Genomic DNA, 23,692 nt, shown 5'->3' with positions numbered 1-23,692 from the left:
TGCAAAGTTCTTGCGAATGCAAAAAAAACGAATTGAATGCAAAATATCAAGTGCGTTGAGTGCCAAAGTAACGCCTACGAAATATTTTTTTACCCACTTATGTACATAGATGCATTTGTAACACAAAAGTGCCCTACTGCGGTGGCGGCCGCTAAGCGCACCATGCGCCACAAATTGCAAATTAACATACAAGTACAATTGGCAATAATGTCTGTCGGATGAGCAGGCAAACGCGAACACAAACGTGTGTATGCATGTGTGTGCGGGCGAGCGGGTTGGCAAAGCGGCTGTGCGCAATTGCAAGCGGATAGGCACTTCAATTAAATGCAAAAAGCCAAACTACCAGCAGCATATGTATGTATTACGCTTCACTTTCAATTTGCCGCCGTTATATTTCAATGTTTTTGCACAAAGCATTTCGCGGCAACTCTTACCCCTAAAAATAAGGCATGTTGCATGATGGGTAACGGGCAATATGCAAAAATCAAAAAAATTATAATAAAAAAATACAAATAAAAGCATGGCATACTTAGCGCTGCAGACCTATTCAGTTATGCCGTGCAAAAAATCGAAGCGCAGCCATTAAAATTGCGCACGCACACTGTTGCAAGCGGCGACGTTGCGTTCGAGTTTTACTTTTGCAAGTTGTGTGTTGTGTTTGCTTACATTTTCTTCCCTGCGTGTTGTTGTTTTTTTGGATTTATTTTTGTTTTTGTTATACTGTTGTTGTTGTTGTTTTTTATATTTTTGCCTTTTGCATTGCATATCTTTTGAGGTCTTTCAAGTTTATACACATACTTTTGTTTTTGCATTTTCGCAATGCCATACAACAACACTTGAGCATACATGAGCAGCCAACAAATATGGCTGGCTGCAGCAGAGCAACAGCACTTTGCTTGCTTTGACATTGCTGTTTGTTGTTGCGCTTAGAGCTGGTTATTGCGGTTATTTTTTCCGCTTTTTTGTTGTTGCTTGGCGCTTGAGAATTTTTGTGCGTATGTAAGCAAGTGGAAGTGCACACAACTTTCTAAAGCCACGCAGCCGAAGTTGTTGCGTGAAAGAGAGCGTTAGAGGCAAATATTGCAGCTGATATGTGCACACATACACATGTGCGTATGCTTGCACTTTTGCTCAGCGTGTTTCGCTGACATTCTTTTCTGCTTTTTTACTTTGCTTCATTCGACTACTCAACTACATTTTCATACTTCTTAATTTGCCCGAAAACTTTCTTCGTGAAACTACAAACGCGCTGGCAACACCCACTCGCACTGTCTGCGGTGCGTCTAGTCTTCACACTCGAGCGCTCAAATGCAGCTGGCGAAGGTTAAAGTGTAGTTGTAGCGTAGTAGTGTGAAGTTGAGACTCCGTGAGCGTGTGTTGCTGCGGCTTTAAGTGCAGGGTTGTATTGTGTGGCGATCAATTGTAAGGAAAAGCAGGATTTCTTTGAAAACTTGAGAATTTTAGCAAGAATAAAATACTTTTGCGGTTATTTGAAGCACTCGTTGCCGAAAATTGCGAGTTTTTGGAAATAACGCGTGTATATTTTTAACGTTTTACTTAAGTTTAATTTTTTTTTGTAATGTAATACAAGAAGTTAAGTGGGCTTTGGAAGTTTTGGTTGCAAATTACTTGCATTTAGGCAGCTATGAAGAGGGTATTCTAGGCTAGAGGCCCGCATTTCAAGCGTAAAAGAAGAGTTGCAAATTTTCTAATTAAAAAATTTTGTATTTATAATTTCGATTTGCAATTAAAAATTGAATTTCGCTACAAAAAATTGAAGATTGAATTGCAAAACCGAATTTGAAAATTTTGGAATTTTTGCAATTAAAACATGAAAACTGAATTTTATTTCAAAGAAATTTAAATTTTATTGGAATTTTGAAATTAATTTTTTAATCCCAAAATCAGTATTAATAAAACAAAATATGTTTTTATTGCAAAATTTCCAACTGCAGATCTTCCTCTTTCTCTGCTTTCAAATCTGACTACATGTGCTTTCATTAATCCGGACAACAAGGCCTAGCCAGCGTAGCTGCTGTCTCTTGATTCACTGAACTATGCTAATGTCGCCGTATATCTCGTAGAGCTATTCTTTCCATCAACTGATTTATTCACCGACTCTTCAGATAATGAATTCTGGCGAATTGACAGTCCTCGACCGGATAAAAATCCGGATCAGTTCCGGTTACTTTGGCCGTAGACGTTAGACGATGAGATTGATGAGGGAATTATATATTTTATTCTTTGTTCGTGGAGAGAGTCAGTCTACTCAGTCAAAAGTAACAGCTGTTGTCAAGAGTGCCTCTGCATTGGATTTCAAAGCTGATATTGTTGTTGGTATTGATACTGATACCAAAATAGACGAAATTATCTACGACTTCAATGTTATGACTGTCAACGAGCCAAGTCGCGAAAGCGATGACTGTTTGTTTAATGACAGGACATATTTCGCCTTGTTCTCGTTCACCATCGGATCAACACGTTTCTTATCCAATCTGTAATACGCAAAACTAAAGGCGCCGGTGTTGAAAGCATCGTCATCGAAGAAAGTATCTTTTCAATTTAGCTCTGAAGCTCGTATTATTTTCTCCAGCAAAAGATTGAAGAAGTCACACAATATGGAGTCACCCTGTCTGAAGCCTGTCGTAGGCTTTAAAATCGATGAAAGTGAGGTGAATGTCGATCGTCTTTTCAGGGATCTTTTCCAAGATTGCGTACATGGTGAATGTCCGGTCAATTGTAGATTGTTCAGGTCTAAAGCAACGCTATTAAGGTCCAATCAATTTGTTGACGATGGACTTTAGGCTTTTACATAATAAGCTCCATAGGAGCTTATATGCGATATTAGTAAGGCTTATCCCACGGTAATTGGCGCAGATTGTGGGTTCTATCTTTTTGTGGATTTGACAGAGCACACTTTGCTTCTAATCGTTGCATATGCATTCGTCCCACCATAACCTGCAAAGAAGCTAATGCCTACAATTTCTCAGTTCTCCGCCGCCATATTTGAAAAGCTCGGCCAGCAATCACTCGGCCCATGTCATTTTGTTGTTCATACATTACAACGATATTTAAAAAATATTCGTGAAGTATTACGAAGAAATTTCAACAAATCGTATGGTTTCAACTTGAGAAATCGTGAGGACAATACTGAATAAATTTGTTTCGAGAAAAATCGTCCAAGTTGCCACGACACTAAAACGCTATAACTTTGAAAATAATTTAAATTAAAAAAAAAAATTGACATCTGAATTTTTGAAGTATACAACAAATTAATTTTTTCCCAAACTGAAAAAAAATTTTAAAAAATTTTTAATATCTGAATTTTTGAAATATTCCAGACTGGAACACCGCCTAAACAGCGTTGCAAACGGTTAGCTACAAAGCGTCTGCTTTCTGCCAAAAATCGCCATAATTGCAATGGCAAGTGCATACATTTCCAACTTCAAATCAATTTCACAATTTTTCAATATTTTGCCACATTTTGCATTGTTTGCATTGCGTCTTTGAACATCAGCATTTAATGCTTATTTTTATTTGCTGCTCAACTTCAATGATTAGCCGCCTACTTAAAGCAAATTTGTTGCTACTTTTCATGCCACACATGCGGCAGGGTGCTTTTTCGGCATTTTACAAGTATTTCAAGCATGAAAAGCGAAATGCACTCAACCGCATGTTGCAATTTGCAATTTAGGCGCATTTGCGAAAAAAATCGGCTTGCAAAACGTGCAAATTACATGCAACGCTGTGGATTGGCCGTGCGCGTTTGAACTTTGCCAAAATGCCGCCTTGCGCGCTCAAGTATTTAATGCATTACCGTTAAACAAAAAATGCAAAAAAGCGCAATTATTAAGCACTTGCGCGTGTAATATGCGCATTTTCGAGATTTCCTGCGCAAGATTTGCGCTGAAGCACTTGCACATAAACAAATACAAAAAAACATAGAAAATAAGTATTTTTTTCTGCTAGCTGCGGGTTTTGTTGCAACTGTAGCAGTGCTTAATTTGTACGCAAAGCATATAATTTGAATTGCACTTTTTTCATTTGCCTTTTCAAAATGCATAACTAAGCAATTTTCACTTCCATACTTCCTTCCGCTTTACTACTTTAGCTGCTACTTTTTTCTTGCACACTTTGTATAATTTTTATATAAAATTCATTCATTTCACAATTTTGCCTCATCAGGCCACAAATGCCGCGTGCAAAATTACTCTTCCGCCACTAGAAGCAGAAAAAGCTGCAAAAGCGACATTTAAAATTCATTATTAATTTGTATGCAAATACAGCGTGAACGCTAAGCTTACAAATTCTGCGACTACCATGCGACAGTGTAGAAAAAATTGCAACGTTGCCTGCTTCTAACAGGATAATAACATAATTTTTTAATTATGTTTGTTGCATTTTTAATTTCATTTCCGCCAAACAGTTTATTTTTCGTGCTTAGCTGGTTTCTACTACCTTTTTGCATGCGATAATTATGCAATTAACCACTACAACAACCCAGTCGCCACCTACTCGAGCGCGGCGCTTACGTCTACGTTAACGTTGTTACGTCTGTCATTATTGCCACTGGCATTTTTTTACAGCAATTGTGTTTGTGAAATGCTATTGTTAATAATGTGTAATTAGAACAAAAAGTGGAAAAATATGCAAAACGCGAAATGTAATTTCGAAAATCGTAGATAATGGAAAGAGCAGGAGCGCGTTTAAAAAGTAACGAAAATAACAGCTGATTGTCAAATTTGGTACAAAGTTGAGATGAATCAAGTTATAAATTCAGGACCGTGTAGGAAAAACCCGGGGTCCGTGGATGATTGTAGTGAATTGTTGCTGGAAAAAATATTCAAAACATTGTTGTTGTCCGCCATCTACCTTCTCATTACTTCATGGATGGAGTCATATGTAGAAGTTCACGCAAGTGAGGAAAGTTCTCTGATCGCCATTCACTTGGGAGTGGCCAGAAACGATTCTTTTACATAAGACTCAAGCAACTCACAACTTCCGGTCTTTGGCCAAGTATCCTCTGGGTAGCCTAAGAACAACCGTTCGAAGGTGAGCTAAAGTGAGAAGGCGAAACATCCCCTACATAGGGTTGTGCCCTGGGTTTGGGACCCGCCACGTAAAAAAAACTAGACCAATGAGAAACTACTTCACTGTTTACATCCCTGAATTTTTGAAGGTTTTTATCATGGAATGGAAAGAGGACAGCAAATTTGGTTCAAAACTGTGATAACTCAAGTTCAAACATCAGTTTTTTGTATGGCATTTAGCAAAACTTTCATGAGATTTGTATGCTCACGAGCAAGACTTGAAAAGTCATTAGAATCATGTCAATGATTAAGTTTCGATTGTGCTGAATACTAAACTTACTTTTTTCTTAATGATGTGATGATGTGACACATAAAAGCACTAAAAATCTTTTCTAAATATTATTTCCTTTAATAAAGCCCGTAAGGCTGACTTGGATCTTGATCTGGATCTTATCTGTTATCTGTTTTTTATTTTTTAATTGAAATGAGCGCCAACAGTCCCGTTCTATTCATTAATACGCGAAGGTACCCTATAGTTGTAAATTTTCCAATAAAACATTTTGGAGCAAAACTAAAATTTTTAATTGGAATTAAAAATTTAAAATTTAATAAAAAAATCGGAATGAAAAATGGCAAACTGAAACAAAGAATTGGAATTATTAATTTTGAATTTAATTTTATATTTATAACTCCTCTCTTTTTATTTGGAAATTTATTTTTTAATTGCAAAATCGGAATTAAAAATTGGAAACAATATTTTGAAAAATTTAATTAATTACAAAAAATAATTAAAAATTTTTAATTAAATTTTCGAAAATTGGCATTAAAAATCAGAAGTAAAATTTAAAAATTATTTTTTGAGATTTTAATTTTTTTATTTTTTTTAATTGGAAACTGAATTTTTAATTCAAAAATTAAACAATATTTTGAAAATTTTTAATTTTAATTGCAAAATCGGAATTAGAAATTGGAAATTAAAGTCTTAATACCGAAATCAGAAGTAAAAATTTAAAAATTATTTTTTTGAGATTTTAATTTAATTAATTACAAAAAAGAATTAAAAATTGGTAATTAAATTTTCGAAAATTGGCATTAAAATCAGTAGAAAAAATTTTAAATATTATTATTAGAGATTTTAATTTTTTTATTTTTTTTAATTGGAAACTGAATTTTTAATTCAAAAATGAAACATTATTTTGAAAATTTTTAATTTTAATTGCAAAATTGCAATTAGAAATTGGAAATTAAAGTCTTAATACCGAAATCAGAAGTAAAAATTTAAATTATTTTTTTTGAGATTTTAATTTAATTAATTACCAAAAAGTATTAAAACTTGGAATTAAATTTTCGAAAATCAGCATTAAAAATCAGAAGTAAAATTTAAAAATTATTTTTTGAGATTTTAATTTTTTTTTTTTTTTTAATTGGAAACTGAATGTTTAATTCAAAAATTAAGCAATATTTTGAAAATTTTTAATTTTAATTGCAAAATTGGAAATAGAAATTGGAAATTAAAGTTTTAATACCGAAATCAGAACTAAAAATTTAAAAATATTTTTTTTGAAATTTTAATTTTTAATTGCAAAATTTTAATTAAAGACCGGAAATTTAATTTTTAACTCCAAAATCAGTATTAAAAATTAAGTTTTCATTGGAAAATCTGAATTGAAAAATTAATTAGAAATTTAAAAACAAATTAGAAATCTCAAAATTAATTAAAAATTTTATACAATATAATTTTTGTAAAAAAAATTTTATTTTTATTTTATTTTTAATTTTGATTTAATTTTAATTTCAGTGAAAAATTTTATTTTTAACTCGAAAATCAGAATTTAAATTTTAAAAATATTTCCTAATTTGAAATTTGAAAAAACAAATAAAAAGCATATTTTTAAACTAAAAGTTGGATTGCAAATGATTAAAATAGAGATACACATATGTATGTATTTACATATTTCTAACTGAAACACTATAAATAATAGTAATTAAATGTAAATAAGTCAAGCTGTGTTAAACTAAGATGAAATTTGATACAAAGATAGCAGGTATTTAAGACCCATCATATTAATTTTTATCAAGCGCAAAATGTTTTAAGATTCAATAAACTCAATTTTATTTCAGTTTTTAAACATAAATTTGGTTTTAATTTTTTTTTAACTTCTTCTTTTAAATATCTTCATTTTTTTTGTTAATTTTGAATCCGATTCTCGCGATTAAACATTTATTTTGTTATTTTTTTTGGTATTTGCTATTGAAACTTTGAAGTTTACTTTTAATTATAATTTTCGAAATTACAAAATAATAAGAAATTTAAATTTAATCCAGTCCAATTCTCTTTTTAATACATTTTCCTTCCTATACGACACTGACAGTGGCAATTTTTCTCGTTACAACTTAGGCCGTACATACTAGTACACGCAAAGCAATCAATATTATACAGTGCTTAGAGCAACAACTTTCCTCTCACAGTTAAAGTCAAACGTGTATGAATTGTAACAATGAAATAATGGAAATGAATTCATTTAAAAAATATGTTCTTCCTTCAAAAAGTTCAACAGCTTAACTCGAATTATGCATAATTATGTAATTAACACCTACAAAACATAGTTTGAGTGTATTATATACAACAGCAATGATTCAAACACTAAAAAATGTGGGAGTAAAACAAAAGAGAATTTGTAATGAGCTGTATATTACACCGGCAACAAATTTTTAAAGAGAGTACACACGTATTACTCTCCATAGGATACAATTGAAAATAAATTAGTCAACAAAACATAATTTGAGAATACAATTAGGTATTAATTAGGCTATAACTGGATATTGATGATTTGTAAAAAGTTAGCGACTGAGTTATAAAATTATTGGGCTAGAAATGGAGACTGGACGTAAAATCTTGAAAGTGATTAGGCGCTTTTTGTGATTTTTCGGATATAAAACGGTAAAATTAGTATCTGCATAGAGCTTACTCAAACAAAAGAGAAAACTTGCTGTCATATAAAAAAATTGACCATTAGTCACATGTTTTTTACGACTATTAAGGGACCCAACCTGGACGTGTTGCATTTTTGCCCTGGTTGCATATAAATATACATATACATATGTATGTATATTCATATAGTATGTATGTATATATGTATATGTATATTTGATATTGGCTTAAGTGATAGCAATAACCAAGTTGTAACTAGCACAAAAACCGTAAATATCGTGACACTTGTTAGCAACAACAAAAAAAACAACGATTAACGTTACTAAATGTTGTTTAAATGCAATGAAGTGCATAAAAAACACTTAAAACTGACATTATAAATTTTTAAACGCATTAATCAACACATTATAAATGATAATTGTATGCAACAACAACAAATTTGAAGTGCGAATCATTTTTTAAACGGCATTACTACTTTTTTATAGCCTACTAAACGATGCACATTTCAAACAACAACAACTGTTGAATATTTTAAAACCAGCTACAATGAAAAACCACCCTCTTACTTGATTTGAAACAACATTAAGTGTTGTTAAAGCGTCGTGAACTGCAGCTAGAAGTTTAATATGGATATGCGGCATTGTTTTTAGGATGTGCTAAGAGTTGGGAAGAGCAAAAAATAGACGGTTGACAATTTTTAAACAATACAGGTTTGTCTATAAGACTTCAACATTTTACCAGGAATCTATCTAAAGACTAAAATATATATGTACATTATGCTTGGAGCCTAGCGTCCTAAACTCCGAAACGTTTTCCAGCTTAACTCAGCAAAGCAGCTTTTTTTAGAGTGAGCTTAAGCTGCTTCTGTTTCCATATTGGATAGCCGCAAGAAGTCTCACTGTAACCGGTTAGGCATCCCTAACAGATCCGTTGTTATCTTAAGCATTCTTCAGGCTTTTTTCCTCGATAATTTAGAACAAATAGTTTGTAGCACACAGAAGGAAATTCAGAGACCTTATATACATACATACATGAATGATCAGTGTAACGAATTGAGTCGATTTAGTCATGTAGGTACGTCTGTCTGCACTTATGTCTATATACATATACTCTACTCTATATATACTGAGGGACTAGTTTTTGAGATATCAATCTGAAATTTTGAACACATTCCTTTTTAACCAAGCAGCTGCTCATTTTTCGGAACCGCCGATATGCCGATATCGGACCACTATAGCATTTAGCTGTCATACAGACGGAATGCTTAAAGTGAAGTTCTTGTAAGGAAAACTTTTTTCTTTGATGAGTTATCTTCACGAAAATTTAAATGGATTACTGTTCAGGGCAATGCTACTATCTCCGGACAAATTGTCCAGTACGCACCTTTTATAACATATAGTTGCCATACAAGTTGATCGAACAAAATCAAGATAAAGATTTTTTTTTTTGATACACTTTTTTCTATGAGAAATGCAAATGTGAAGGGTATTATATAACTTTTTTCTTGTTGTTGCTGGTGTTTCAACTCTGTAGCGAGAATTATCCGCTAATATTTGAAGAATTTGGAATTAGGGTGCGTTTTTTGTTGTTGTTAACTCAAGCCGATTTAATTTGCTATTTATATGACAAGTGTTACAACAACCAAACAACAATAATAACAAGTGAATTAAACAAATACTCGAATAAATAGCCAAAACAGTAACTGACAGCCAAACAAGCGCCCAACAACAAGTGTTAAATCAACAAAACAAGCAAATAACTGCCATAAACAACAACAATAACACGAGAAAATAAACAAATAAGGGGTTGCTGCCAAGAGATACTGCACCCATTTCGTGTCTCACATAAAAATTGCAACAACAACTTTGCTGTGATTCAGTCATGTGCAAGCAGTTTCTATTTGCCGCTTGAACTTGTCTAATTTTGATGTACCGTATAGCAAAGCATACTAGCAAAGTAGCTGCTTTCATGCATGTAACTTTTTTACCCGCCGCCGAAAGTGCCTTAGAGAATTGCAGCACGCGTACGCGCCTATACGCTTTTATTACACATTAACCGCTACTCAAACTATCTCTGTGCTGCGCATCGGCGCGCTTTCACTGCTGATCTGCATGCTGCGTTACAGCAAGTGAGGGGCAATTTTCTCACGCAAACACTTGAAAATTGTGGCAAATGAGCGCGTGTCATGTGTCCGTCGGTCGCCGCACGCCGCACGCTTGTTGCGAACTAACCCCACCACCTTGCTACAGTGTTTTACATGCACCCTCTGCCGAAAACTTTCGCTGCAAGTTGATTTTTTTCCACGCAGCCGCTCAAGTTGTCCCGCGGGAGTTGCTACTCGTGCGCTTAATACCTTTCTTCACGAACACTGGCGCTTTTTCGTACTTTTTCCACCTCATTCACATTCATTTGGTAATTGAAAATTGACCGAACTATTTAAATGTGTTTTGTTGTTATTTTCGGCGTACACTTGTTCGTTGTTGGCATTATTATACTAGCAATTACCGTTATTATCGTACATCAGCGAGAAAGGCGAAGCTACACACTGACTTTACGCAATCGTTTATTTAATTAGTTTTGGGATTTACTATCGCTTATCGCCTAAGTAGCAAATAACTGTTGATGGTAGTTTGTGAGATAAATTAGAAGGAAGAGCTGAAAAGTTCCTGCCTCAGAATATATAGAGGGGTGTCTACAGTAAGGTTACCAACTGGCTTGTAGTTAATTTATGATTGTGGGAAAATGAGAGAAATGCTGAGAATTGTTAATATGTATTCTTGGCAAATAATTTTAATTTTTGTATTATGTTATTTTTCGTAAATAATTTTTGCTGAACTAAATGTAAAATGCAATATTTACACTTCTAACTTTACACTCAAGTACAAAACATTAGAAGAATCCACGAAAAAGCTCCGACAGTTCGATACATTTCTATATGTTCTCAGCTTAAAAATAATGAAAAAATTAGAAAAAATAGAAACAGTTAATCTAAATATTACAAGGGCCGTGTTTCAAGAGTACAAGTAGGGCGAAAAACTGATTGAGTGAAGAAAACTTTTTAAAGAGCATAAATACTACAGCCATAGCAAAAACAGATGAATTTCAGAGAAGTTTTTTTTTGGTTTTTCTAGTTGGCGTTACAATTAAACTATTGACAATTAAACTAGCTGACAAAAAGTTTAGCTTTGACAGTTTCTCTTGGTGTAAACAAATTTAAAACAGCATTTTTATCTACATAAGACTTGAGGAAGATCTGCTGAGCTATTTGCCCTTAGCAAAGTTCTGCTTGCCACAATTTTGGAGTTCTTACTGGACATGCTGTAAGGCTATAACGACAGTCAGACGCAAATTGTCGAAGTTTTATGGAAGAGGGTGAGGTGCAAACATGAAGACACCTTCTCTTCTATTAGCCAGTCTTTGTATCACAAAACATCTTGGGAGTCATACCTTCGGCACAAGAGGGGACATAGCCGAAACTGGCATTAAGCGCTTCAACAAATTTGTGTTCGGCTCAAAGGCTCGAGAGTCAATTTTATAAGTGTTCTAGGTACCACAAAGGACAGCCTTATAAGCTGTCCAAGTGAGTTCCCTATTAGGATAGAACATTTAACATAACCTGACCTAACCTACTAGTGAAGTACGTCAGTATTAACCTAAAAATTTACACAAAATTTTTTATAAAAAAGTTGCAATAATAAAAAAACACATTAAAGCGTAAAATGTGCTTTTGGTAAAAAAAATCGATTTTGTGCCTTGAGAGCTTTAAAAGCTCTTAAACTTTTCTTAAAATTTCAGCGGCTATATGTGGTCGATCAATAACTCGAAGACTTTAAAGTTTTGCGACAACAAAAATACAGCACTTTAAAAGCTTTCAAGGCATTATGAGAAAGCTTTTAGAGCTTTTAAAATATCAAAACCTGTCAATTTTTGCAACAATAAATAATAAATACCGTTTTTATAACGTCTTGAGAGCTTTATAAGCTCTAAGAGGTTTTCTTACAAATTCAGCGTATATACATACAATGTAGTCACCTAAAATTTCAAAACCACTAAATTTATAAGAGAATATGTAAAATTAATAAATATAAAACCGTTTCATAATGCCTTGAGAGCTTTAAAAGCTCTTAAAGCTTTTCTTAATATTTCAGCGGCTATACGTGATCGAACAATAACTCGAAACCTTTAAATATTTGAGACAACAAAAAATATAGAACCGTTTCATAATGCCTTGAAAGCTTTTAAAATCTCAAAACCACTAAGTTCTTAAGACAAGCTTTAATAATAATCTGTCATAGACGACGAAAACTTGTGGGGAATCTAATTCGAACGATTTTCAATCTCAAAAGTGACTAAGAAATTTATAACGGTAGTTGGTTTCTAAATATGCGAGTAGTGTTTCAAAGAGCAAAAAAATAAAAAAAAAGTCAGAAGAAGTCAGTCAAGAAAGGATATACTTGCATATCGCAATCAAGTCCGACCTACCCATAAAGAGCTGATAATCTCTACAGATATACATATGTACATACTAACAATTTGAGATTAGTTGATTGACGACTCGATTACAGCTTTCTTTTTTTGGCTTAAAATCATATAGGCGAGTTGAGGAAAACTGTGTCTCAGTGTTTCTTTGTATTTACTAGAACCTTTCGCATTTGGCATTACTTTGTGTTGGTTCTGTGAAAGAAGAAGATACCTGCAAAAACCGAATCGTTCGAAAACGCATTTTAAGGGTTGATAAACAGTTACCTCCGCGCAAATTATGCCTTTAAACGAATTATCACAGCAATTTCAGTCATTAATCAAATTATTAATTTCGCTGCATCAAACAAATTTCAACAAAATCGCAAAAGTGTGCCAGCAACAAATCATATCTTCAACACTTATTGCTCATCTCCTGCGGCCGCTACTGTCAGCTGCTAACCTTTTCCACACATATCACATATAAAATCACACAAATTGAATATATAAATATTTACACAAGGCCACATTTGAAATGACCAAATATTTTTACATTTTTAAGCACACATACACACACACACCGAAATCCGCACGATTTGCAATGAAAAAAGAAATTTTCCTTAATTAAAGCACATACCAAAGGCTCAAATCGCCAACCAAATGAGAATATATGCGCACATACATATATTATACATACATATGCATGTATTTATTAAACTGCGAAATGTGGTATTATAGAAATGTGCTCATATTTTGAATGAATTCTTTTAATTAAATATCAAATTTCAATTCCTTTTGCTGTGAAAAGAAGGCACAACAATGCATGAAGGCGTTCGGTGTTGAACGTGGTGAACATGTGGCTTTTTTTGATTTTGTTTTTGCATTTTTATCTTTATTTTATTTCATTTACTGCTCTTTGTTTGTGTTGTGCGCAAACTCAGCTGACCATTAACACTTTTGGTGCAAATGGTAACGAAATTTTTGTTGTTTTTTTTTTGCTTTAGGCTTAGTGCACACGTTATCCGTTCTCACCATGACAGCATTGGCCGCCAAACGCAGCTCATTATTATTAGATACAACTAGGCTTTGTTGATTAATGAGCAACTAATTATTATCCCGTTGTGCACACACACACCAAAACAATGCTGTAGTAGATATCTAGCGGTAATATGCAGTATAGCAAGGCATACGGTTTCGTTATGTGAGAACATGCAGTCACAGTTTTGCAAAACGAACAATTTTTTCCAAACACTAAGCAAATAAGGCAAACCACACACTTCAGCGAATTTTACTAGGCGGTCTTTAGAGCGCATAGGCAATTTGATAGAAAAGCCTGAAACCGCGCATAAAGCCTCAACCACCCGCTGACTATGCATGCGTTGGCGGCATGTGCCGTTACAGCGACAAAGGTGGTGTAAGCGTAATATACGAGTAAGGTGGAGCATTCGCTATACTTACATACATATATAAAGGAAATAATTTTATTTCAATTTCCTTTGCTGCGCCACCATTTTGTGCGCCAAACTAACCCCCAAAATATGTACAGCAGTTAATGTACTTATACCCACACTCAGTCGGCGCTAGGCATTAATTTCAATACGCGCTTTTCTGCTACGTTGTAATGAGTTTTCGTTAGTAGTTGAGTGGCTGCAGGCGGCCGTGCTCATTACTAATTACATAATTACATTGGCAAATGCTGAGTAAGTAAAGCAGAAGTTATTAATACGATTTCCTATGGAATAGAAGCACTGCCAATCATATTTTTTCACTTTTGAATGCATATAACAATACACAGCGTTGCATTGAAGTAAAAGGTGAACAAGTGGAATATGAAAGGAACAAAAAGAAACACAAAAGTGATTTCTTTTACGTTTTTTGAAATTTTTAACAAAAAATTAATAAATTCAAGCGTTTTCTTTGAAGTCGTCAAGTATTTCGTTACTTTATATACTCAAAAGCAACCCTGTATATTTTCCAAACTGTCTTAAGGGACTCAAATTTGCTTGAGTTGAGTATTAGAAGTAAAATTTGAAAAAAAAAAAATATTTCGTTTTTTTATAAAGTCTTGTGAGTTTTAAAATCGCTTTTCTTAAAAATTCAGCGAGCGGATGTAGTCAGATACAATCTCAAAACCACTAAATTTTTAAGACAACAAAAAATATAGCACCTTTTTATAATTCCCAGAGAGCTTTATAAGCTCTAAGAGCTTTTCTTACAAATTCAGCGACTTTATGTAGTCAGCTAACAGTTTTTGTTACAAACCAGACAGTCATATGCAGTGCGGTAAAATTTCAAAACCTCTAAATTTTTGAAACATTAAGTAGTAAATATCGATATTATAAAGTCTTGAGAGCTTTAAAAGCATTTTCTTTAAAATTTACTACCGTATATTGTCAGATAAAATCTCAAAACCACCAAATCTTCTAGCCAACAAAAAATATAGAACCTTTTTATAATGCCTTGAGAGCTTTAAAAGCCTTAACAGTTTTTGTTAAAAACCCAGCACTGCAGTACAGTAAAATCTCAAAACCACTCAATTTTTTAAACAAAAATTAATAAATACCAATTTGCCTTGAGAGCTTTATAAGCTCTTAGAGCTTTCCTTACAAATTCAGCGACTTTATGTAGTCAGCTAACAGTTTTTGTTACAAACCAGACAGTCATATGCAGTGCGGTAAAATTTCAAAACCTCTAAATTTTTGAAACATTAAGTAGTAAATATCGATATTATAAAGTCTTGAGAGCTTTAAAAGCATTTTCTTTAAAATTTACGACCGCATATTGTCAGATAAAATCTCAAAACCACCACATTTTCAAGCCAACAAAAAATATAGAACCTTTTTTATAATGCCTTGAGAGCTTTAAAAGCCTTAACAGCTTTGGTTAAAAACCCAGCACTTTTGCAGTACAGTAAAATTTCAAAACCACTACATTTTTGAAACAATAATTAATAAATACCAATTTGCCTTGAGAGCTTTATAAGCTCTAAGAGCTTTTCTTACAGATTCAGTGGCAATATGTACTCGGCTAAAATTTCAAAACCACAAAATCTTTAAGAAAATAAAATTAATAAACATAAAACCGTTTCATAATGTTAAAGCTTTAGCTTTTAAATAATAGTAATAGAGCTGGTTTTAAAGATAAATCAGAAAATCTTACTCTTAAGACCCAAAAAACTTTAACTTAAAACTTAAACTTAGCCAGATAAAGCTTGCCAGCAACAATTTCTCAAGTTTTGAACCCAACCTCTTCGGGGAAAGGTTGAAAATACTGCATTTTTAACTAAATTCAAGCTTCAACTTTAAAAACCAAGATTTAAAAGTTTACTTTTTCTCTTTTCTTTCCAGGTTTGGTTCCAGAATCGCCGCGCCAAATGGCGAAAAACGGAGAAATGCTGGGGTCATAGCACCAAAATGGCTGAATATGGTCTTTATGGTGCCATGGTGCGACACTCGTTGCCGCTACCCGAAACTATACTGAAATCTGCAAAAGACGACGAATCAGTGGCCCCTTGGCTACTCGGCATGCATAAGAAATCACTCGAAGCCGCCGATATACTGAAATCGGATGAAAGTGATCGCGAAACACCGACCTCAGACGACACGAATACCTCCTACTCCGCTGGCAGTACACACAATTCGCCGATCTCTTCGTTCTCCATATCACGCTTGCTCTTCGACGCACCATCCAAGCACAAGCGACATCATGAAGTGGGGAGCAGCGGTGTTATGGGTGGCGGTATGGATCTAGCTAATGGCGCTATGAGTGGTCTAGCTGAGCAAGCACATGCACAGGCGCACGCACATGTTATGCAACATCATCCCTACAATCAACAACAACACTTGCAACATGTACAACATCTGCAGCAATTACATCAACAACAATTGGCCGAACAGCATGCCGAAGCACAACGCCGACAACAAGCAGCACATCAACATCAACAACAATTGTTGGCGGCGGAAGCGGAAATGCAACGCAGACGACAGGAGGCGCATGAACAACGTGTACGCGAACGTGAAGCCGAGGCGGATGAGGAACCGATGTGTGATGATGATGACGATGAATGTGATAGGGAAGAAATTGATATCTGTGACGATGTGGACGATGAGAAGGATATTAAAATGTTGTTGAGCGCTGAAAGCGCCGCAAAGCGGATCAAGCAAGAGAACAGCGCGTCAATGGCGTTGGAGAGCAGATGAAATATGTGTATTGATGTGTTGTTGTAAGGGGGGTGTAGTGTGAAAAGCGAAATAATGTTATAACTCAAACTTGACGGTATAAAAATACTGGAGGAAATGTGAAATTTTTAATTAAATTGGCTAACACGAGCAGCTTTTTGTTAAACTCACGCTTGTTTCATGATTGTTAACGCACTTATGTACATTGAAGAAATGAAGAAGAAATTCAAGTGAAAAAAGCACAATATGAGCACTCGGTTAAAAATTCTATTTCTTATAAATATGCTGTTAAGAAAATAAAATTTGTGTATGAAATTTAGAGCTTCAGGGAAATTGTGCATATATTAAACTTGCAAAAATTTATAATTTTAAAACAAAAAATAGCTAAAAACGATATTTACAAATATTAAGTAACAAAACACACTTAGCAAGTGATATCACTCAGCAATAATTTTTTTCAGCAGATTTTTATGAAAATTCACATTAATAACTGTTAAATTAAATCAAATAAAAACTTCCGTTTACAATTAAATTCCTGAAAATTTCTGTTTTGTCCATTAACTAAAGCTTCAATGCACTGCGCTTGTGGATTTATAAATATTGCATTTGATTCAGATGTGAACTGACCTAAGCAAATAACAATCGATTTTATTTCGATTACTTAAACTCTTCGCACCTGCATACAATTTGAACAGTAAACATTTTTTCTAACAAGTGCACATTAAAATATTGGAATTTTAAATAAGTATATAACACACAACGAAGCTTTTTTCACAGAAAAATTTGCAGTAACAGAAAGAATAACACATTTAATACATATATTTAATACAAACAGACGACACTACATGCAACGACATGATCAATAAAATGGCACACGAATACAAACAATATTTGTAACAGTAGTTTTAAGCATTTACTGCAACTGTAAATATTGCAAGGAGATGTATGTACTTACATATGTATGTATGTATGTAAGTGCATTTCTAAGGCATTTCTAGCACAAATAACACACAAAAGATGTTTAAATGAAATCAAAATTGAGGAAATAATAATATTTAATAATATAAAGAAAGAAAAAATATAAATTACATTTAGCAACAAATACACTATTTCTACTATGAAGCGCATGATTTGAAATTCGATTTGAATTATTACAAAATATAAATATGTTTAGCATAAAATGTAGGTTTTAGTATAAGCAATTTCATTGTGATTTAATTTAGTAATTTTTAGTTTATTTTACGTTCGTACCCAGTGTTGTATGTACATAAATATATAAATAATAATTGAAAATCGAAAATTACTTAATAAATATTTAAGAAGATCTTACTTTAAGCTTTGCAAGTCCGAAAGTGTTCTTTGATTATTAACTGGTAGATGTAATGCAAATTTTATGGAAGAAAATGGTATACAAATAACACGAAATAAAAGTTAAATTGAAATAAAACCAAAAAAAGGAAATATGGCAAATAAATAATAAAAAATATACAAGTTTAAATAAAATAAAATTTTGATAAAAATAAAATAAAATAGAGAAATAATAATAAAATATAAAATTAAAACAAATAACAAAAAAAAATTACGTAATAAAAAATAAAAAATTTTAAAATATTATACAAACAACAGTATAAAGGCAGTTAATATAATAAAAAAAATTTAATAAAATATATGAATTACAAAAATTATATTTAAATATAAATATAAAAATAATGAAAATATATAATAACTAAAAATATAAATATATTTAATAATAATACAAAAGTATTGAATGATACAATATAAGAAACTTAAAAGAAAATAAATTTAAAACTTGCCATCAATAAAAAATATAATAAAAAACGAAAAAATACATAATGCTATAAATGACTTAAAAAATTGTTAAACAAAGTAAATGAAAAAGAAAATTATAATAAATTCAAACTGAGAATCTTAAAATAATTACACAAATATAAATTAAATACAAATTATAATAAAAAGCCATGAACACAAAATTATCATTTCTATCTTACTTTACTGCTACGCCTTAAGCATTGTAAATATAGTAAAAAAAACATAAAAATCTATATACACACACTCATTTATTCTGCACATTATACGAGTACTCCATAATCTTGTAGCTTTAAACACTAGTTACGTATTAAGGTAAAATCAAAATGAAATAAATATTAATAAATTCTGAATAGAAAACGCACGAATCAAATAAACAATGAATCTTCGAAATAAGTAAATAATCTATTGTATATGAAAATTTAATTACACATAGTACACTTAGAAAATGAATAAACAAAATGTGGAATAAAAGATCTATAAACGCAAATAAATTGAAAAATTTGTTTCTTTTATAACTATTTAAAATTTTAAAAGGAATCTAAGTCTAATAGTGACGGTTTGTTTATGTTGCTTTTAGTGGTGAGCATTTCAAAAATACATATATTTGAAATTTATAAATTAAGATATATTTTATTCTTATTGTTGTATCGGAATTTTACTTTTCACAAAATTGTTGGGACATGAATTTAGAACGAATTAAAATTATATATCGCAGCTTGCGGGTGGACATTTTTTCGAACTCGTTTTACCGTTGGCATGGTATTGAATAAATATATCAACCTTTCTTTTATTAACGGAAACCCAAGGAATATTTAAGTTGTTTCAATCGTTCCAAGGACATTTATCGGAACAGAGCAAAAATTATATATGTATGTATGTATATGTTAATGCCTACTCAGCAGCATTTCCTAAAACTAATCGAAAAAGATTTCTGCCGTAAAACAATAATAGTAACGACTTTTACGTACATAAATTAGTCCGCACTATTGTGTACTTAGAAACACACTCAACTTTTACCGGAAATGAAAATATGTGCAGAAACTGCACACAAATAACTCTGCACTGCTTTATCACTGTCACCGCCGGCAAAGCAGTTCACTACTGTCAATTTGACAGCTCAATTTCGAATTCGACATTGCACTTACATAACCTAACCTCGAAATTTTGACAGTTGTCTGCAAGTATTAGCGAATATTTTTCCATCCGCTAAACAGGCTAAACTTAAAGCGAGTGAGTGTAATTAAAAAGTGTTAATAATACAAAATAAGTAAAATTTATATGCTTTCAGCAAAATGGCTGGAGATTCACATGCTGAGGATGCGAAATTGTCTGGACTGTCGAAACATTTCAATGGCTCCACAATGCGTGGTCGCGCAAATGTCAGTATATGCAAGCATGATGAGAACTGAACGATGGAATTATATAAACAATTTTTTACAATTGCAGGTGGCTAAGGCTACTTATGCTGTGATCGGTCTCATCATTGCCTACAATGTTGTCAAACCCAAGAAGAAGTAGAGCAGTTCAACAGTTCTTTAAAGCCAAAACATAGCGATACTAATCAATTCGTAATGTTGTTAGTGACAGCTGCAGCATTGCTGTGCTTGTGGGAAGTTGACGACATAGCTTGTTGTGGGGGAATTTATTGCTTAATTTGCGGCTGGAATTATGCGTTTCTTAAAAAGTGAAATAAAATTGTATTGAACGTAAAATCAAGTTATTTTAGAAGAGTGTTTACTTCTAGCTTATAGGACTAACTGAAATGAATGTAGTATGTTTATAGGCTTGCACCTTCTTCCAAACAGCGACAGTTATGGCACCCAAGGGATAAACTAAATTCATTTGCTATTACTTGAGAAATATAAACAATTGATTGCGTATCTGAATAGCGCATCACTTTTTTAAAACGAACTCAAATAATTTGATGGTTAGCTGGTATCGGTAAAAGGTATTAATATACAATAAATAGTGGGTATGGAAGAAAAATACTATGCTTCGCTTTTTTCGAGGATAGAATGTAAGTTCTCATTTTTATTAATTCATTTTTTCATCTCTTTCATTTTGAGTACAGCCTTGGGCGATTTGCGTGCAATTAATTCTCTTTATATATCAACTTTATTTTTCATGTGTGACATATTATTTAAACATACATTTCGTAGAAGAATGTGTTGAAATATGTAGTTTGTATTTAATTACAATACTTATGCTATATTTAATTTCTTTGAAAAAATGTAATTGGATCCAAACATCAAAATATCATTCTTGCATAATTTAAATAGCATCTTCAAATGCATTTTGATTTGGAGTTATGATAATTACTATTTCGTTTACGTTTCTAATCACGGTATAAATTCAATCATTTTGCATTGATTTAAGGAAAACCATTCGTGGATTCATTTTTATCAAGACATACTGATCAGTTCGGTGTGAAGTCAGCTTGGACACACTTAAACTTGAATTCTTACTACTATTATTCCTTGTTGTATTTAAGTTAGTTGAGGTTGTAAATATTTTTCAAACAGTTTCGGCAATTTTTTCATAGATTTTCATGTCTACTTCAGCGCAAGCATTATTCATTTACATTATGAAAAAAAATGATTGATATCTTCAAATTATACCCAAATTAGTTACATAATCTATATATTCAACAGTTAAACCGTAATAAGTTCATATGAATTACTATTAAGAAAAAAATAAATATTTTGGCATAAGGGTATACATATACAATACATTTAACTTTCGTCTATCGTTGCTCGTAATAAAATAATCAATTGAGACGCATACCTCAACAAATGGAAATAATTATTTATACGTAGTTATTATGAAGTTCCAGTGTAATTTATACATGTAATTCCTTGTGTTAATACATATACATATGTCATATTTTTAAAAACGTTTCTGGTAGCTTTTCGGTTAGCTTGTTACTTATACATTTGTATGCTCCCTTATTATTATTATTTCTAATAAACATATACATTTTCAAATTAAAATACTTTATATTTATGCATGCATGAAGTGGCACTTACGTTTTTCTTGCACGAAATTACTTGCAATGAGTATTAGCAACAAATTTCTTGACGATATTACGCCTAAATTCAACGCCATCAATTACAATTACAGCTAAATGCCACCATTTTGAAGATGCACGCCCGTGAACATTACTTTAACCGAATCACTTTTATTTATTAAAAACTCACATTTTATATTACTTAAACGACTGAAAACGATCACGCACTTCACATATTCCAAATATATTACATTTTTAACGTAAATAACACAAAAAAACACTTTTTATTAAATTTTTTAATTTTTCCTTCTAAACAAATTTGTTAAGCACTTGAACGGAAGTAGGATACGCGATTAAAGCAAACTTGCGACAGACTTGCCAATTAATGTTTCCGCTTTCTTTTCCAATTGAAAATTAAAGAGCTGCCAGATTAAAAACAAAATAACTTTGTTTACTTTAACACCATCAGCTAGGCACACATTCAAAAGAAAGAAGTGACAGTTTTAAGAGCAGTGTAGTCAAAACGAGTTTTGCAGGTTAGTTGTTAGGTGTACATTTGCGTATACATATATAGTACTTGTGGTTTGCTTTATTTACTTTTTTTAAACACAACTAAGTATCAGCTATTATTGTGTTATTTCTGCATTTTGTCCTTTTTAATTACAATAGAACGGGATCTTCCGTTATTATTTATATAAAAACAAACTATTTTCAATATCATGTAGGCTAATTAAAAATATATATATAATGTTAATATTTTCTTTAAATATTTATATGAATAAACTGGCGTAATATAAAAAAATATGTATGTATATGAAAACTGCGTACTCGTTCTTTCTGCATTTGCTTTGTTACCATGCATCGTTTCCTTTTTCCGCCTACTTTTCTTTTGTTTAAACGCGCTTTTCGTAGGCTAGTAATAATTTTCTTACTTCTTTGGGTAGTGAGCTAGTCGTTACTCCTACAATTACTCCTGTTTCGTTATTCTTTTTTGGCGAGACTTTTCGGTTGGTTAAAGGTGAAAATATTGTTTCTTTAACGTACGTCAGCAGTCGTCCTTGCAATAATTTGCTGATTGCTTGTGTTTGAACACACTATTTGTTTAGTTGGTTTCAATATTTGCTACTAATGTATGTATGTAAGTATGTATGTTAATTTTTATTTCAATTTGAATCCGCTTATGTGTTAAATTTTAACGTTATTTTCACTTGCTAGTATTTTAGTAGTTAATTTTAATTCTTCGTGCATATACACTCAACAAAACAGTTCGCTGTTGCTTCTTTTGCGGCGTCTTCTCGTCGTTTCTAATTCTGGCGATTTACTTTTTGCTCAGCCTACAGAATTAACCGAACACTTAAGCATGGTTTGCTATATTGTATTTGTATTTTGTGTGCAAATTGGAAATAATCAGAACAAAAATGAAGAATTGAATTAGTTAAAGGCAATTTGTATAAAAATTCTTTATAACTGAAAATATTTGTGTGCACTCTTTTACTCGTACGAAGTGACTGAAAGGTCGCGTTCTATTTAACTGTGCGCGGCGGCCATTTTGAATAGTATCCGTTAGACATTTCTCTTTGATTAACAATTTTAGTAGCACCAGTTACATTTTTTTCGTAAATTTTATCGTTCGCAACCACATAACATGATTGTTAAATTAAAATAAAATGAAATAATTCAGCCTGTAGATTATGATATCAGCACATGGTTTCCTACGAGAGACTTTCCTTTTGAAAGCTCTTAGTATAGTTTGAATATATAAAACTTGGCATCCATTTTTTTAAACGAAGTAAAATTAAACTATAAAATATTTGAACATACATATTTACAACAGAAAAATATAGAAGGCAGAAAATTAAAAACCGATTTGTGCAAAACACATAAAACCAAGTGAGACAAAACTACAGGTGTGTTCCAAAATACGGAAGTAGGTTTTGCAAAATATTACCTTCAATTATAGTAATTTTTTATATATTATATTACATAATTATCAAATAGAATAAAATCAAATAAATCGAACGATTTTAAATTCAATTAAATGCAAAATATCAAATTTCAAAATCTATATTCTTATTTTATAGGAAATAATAAAACAAATATTGTGGTTTTCGGGTCTTCCTTTTAATCTGGAAAGTTTTATATTTTTTATGTAGTTTTTTGTTTTCATTTGTGTGTGTTATATTCACAAACATTGTCATACTTTAGGATAGTTAATATTTATAATTACTATTTTCGTTAAGCATTAAAATTAACTGCC

The 23,692-nt window shown here is 32.1% G+C and overlaps 3 protein-coding genes across 3 annotated transcripts in view; 2 read left to right on the top strand and 1 right to left on the bottom strand.

Annotated features, from left to right (window-relative positions):
• LOC126758999 (muscle segmentation homeobox) overlaps positions 1–18,927 on the top strand; it is a 66,223-nt gene extending 47,296 nt beyond the window's left edge. The window contains exon 4 of the mRNA XM_050473513.1: positions 15,768–18,927. Coding sequence (XP_050329470.1) covers positions 15,768–16,619 — 852 coding nt within the window. The 3' untranslated portion in view covers positions 16,620–18,927. The remainder of the gene's footprint in view (positions 1–15,767) is intronic.
• The window catches only part of LOC126759000 (homeobox protein aristaless), a 311,849-nt gene extending 288,405 nt beyond the window's left edge, over positions 1–23,444 (bottom strand). The window contains exon 1 of the mRNA XM_050473517.1: positions 21,455–23,444. Coding sequence (XP_050329474.1) covers positions 21,455–21,533 — 79 coding nt within the window. The 5' untranslated portion in view covers positions 21,534–23,444. The remainder of the gene's footprint in view (positions 1–21,454) is intronic.
• LOC126759011 (putative 60S ribosomal protein L33) lies at positions 19,545–20,144 on the top strand. Its single transcript, XM_050473530.1, has 3 exons — positions 19,545–19,658; positions 19,717–19,807; positions 19,875–20,144. Exons 2-3 carry the CDS (start codon positions 19,721–19,723, stop codon positions 19,944–19,946), a joined length of 159 nt encoding a protein of 52 aa, XP_050329487.1. The 5' UTR covers positions 19,545–19,658; positions 19,717–19,720; the 3' UTR covers positions 19,947–20,144.
• Positions 23,445–23,692: the final 248 nt, after the last annotated feature.

This window comes from Bactrocera neohumeralis, chromosome 5, assembly GCF_024586455.1.
Source record: "Bactrocera neohumeralis isolate Rockhampton chromosome 5, APGP_CSIRO_Bneo_wtdbg2-racon-allhic-juicebox.fasta_v2, whole genome shotgun sequence".
Classification (NCBI taxonomy): domain Eukaryota; kingdom Metazoa; phylum Arthropoda; class Insecta; order Diptera; family Tephritidae; genus Bactrocera; species Bactrocera neohumeralis.
Note: the sequence above shows the minus strand (reverse complement) of the source record. Positions and strands in the feature narration are given on the sequence as shown.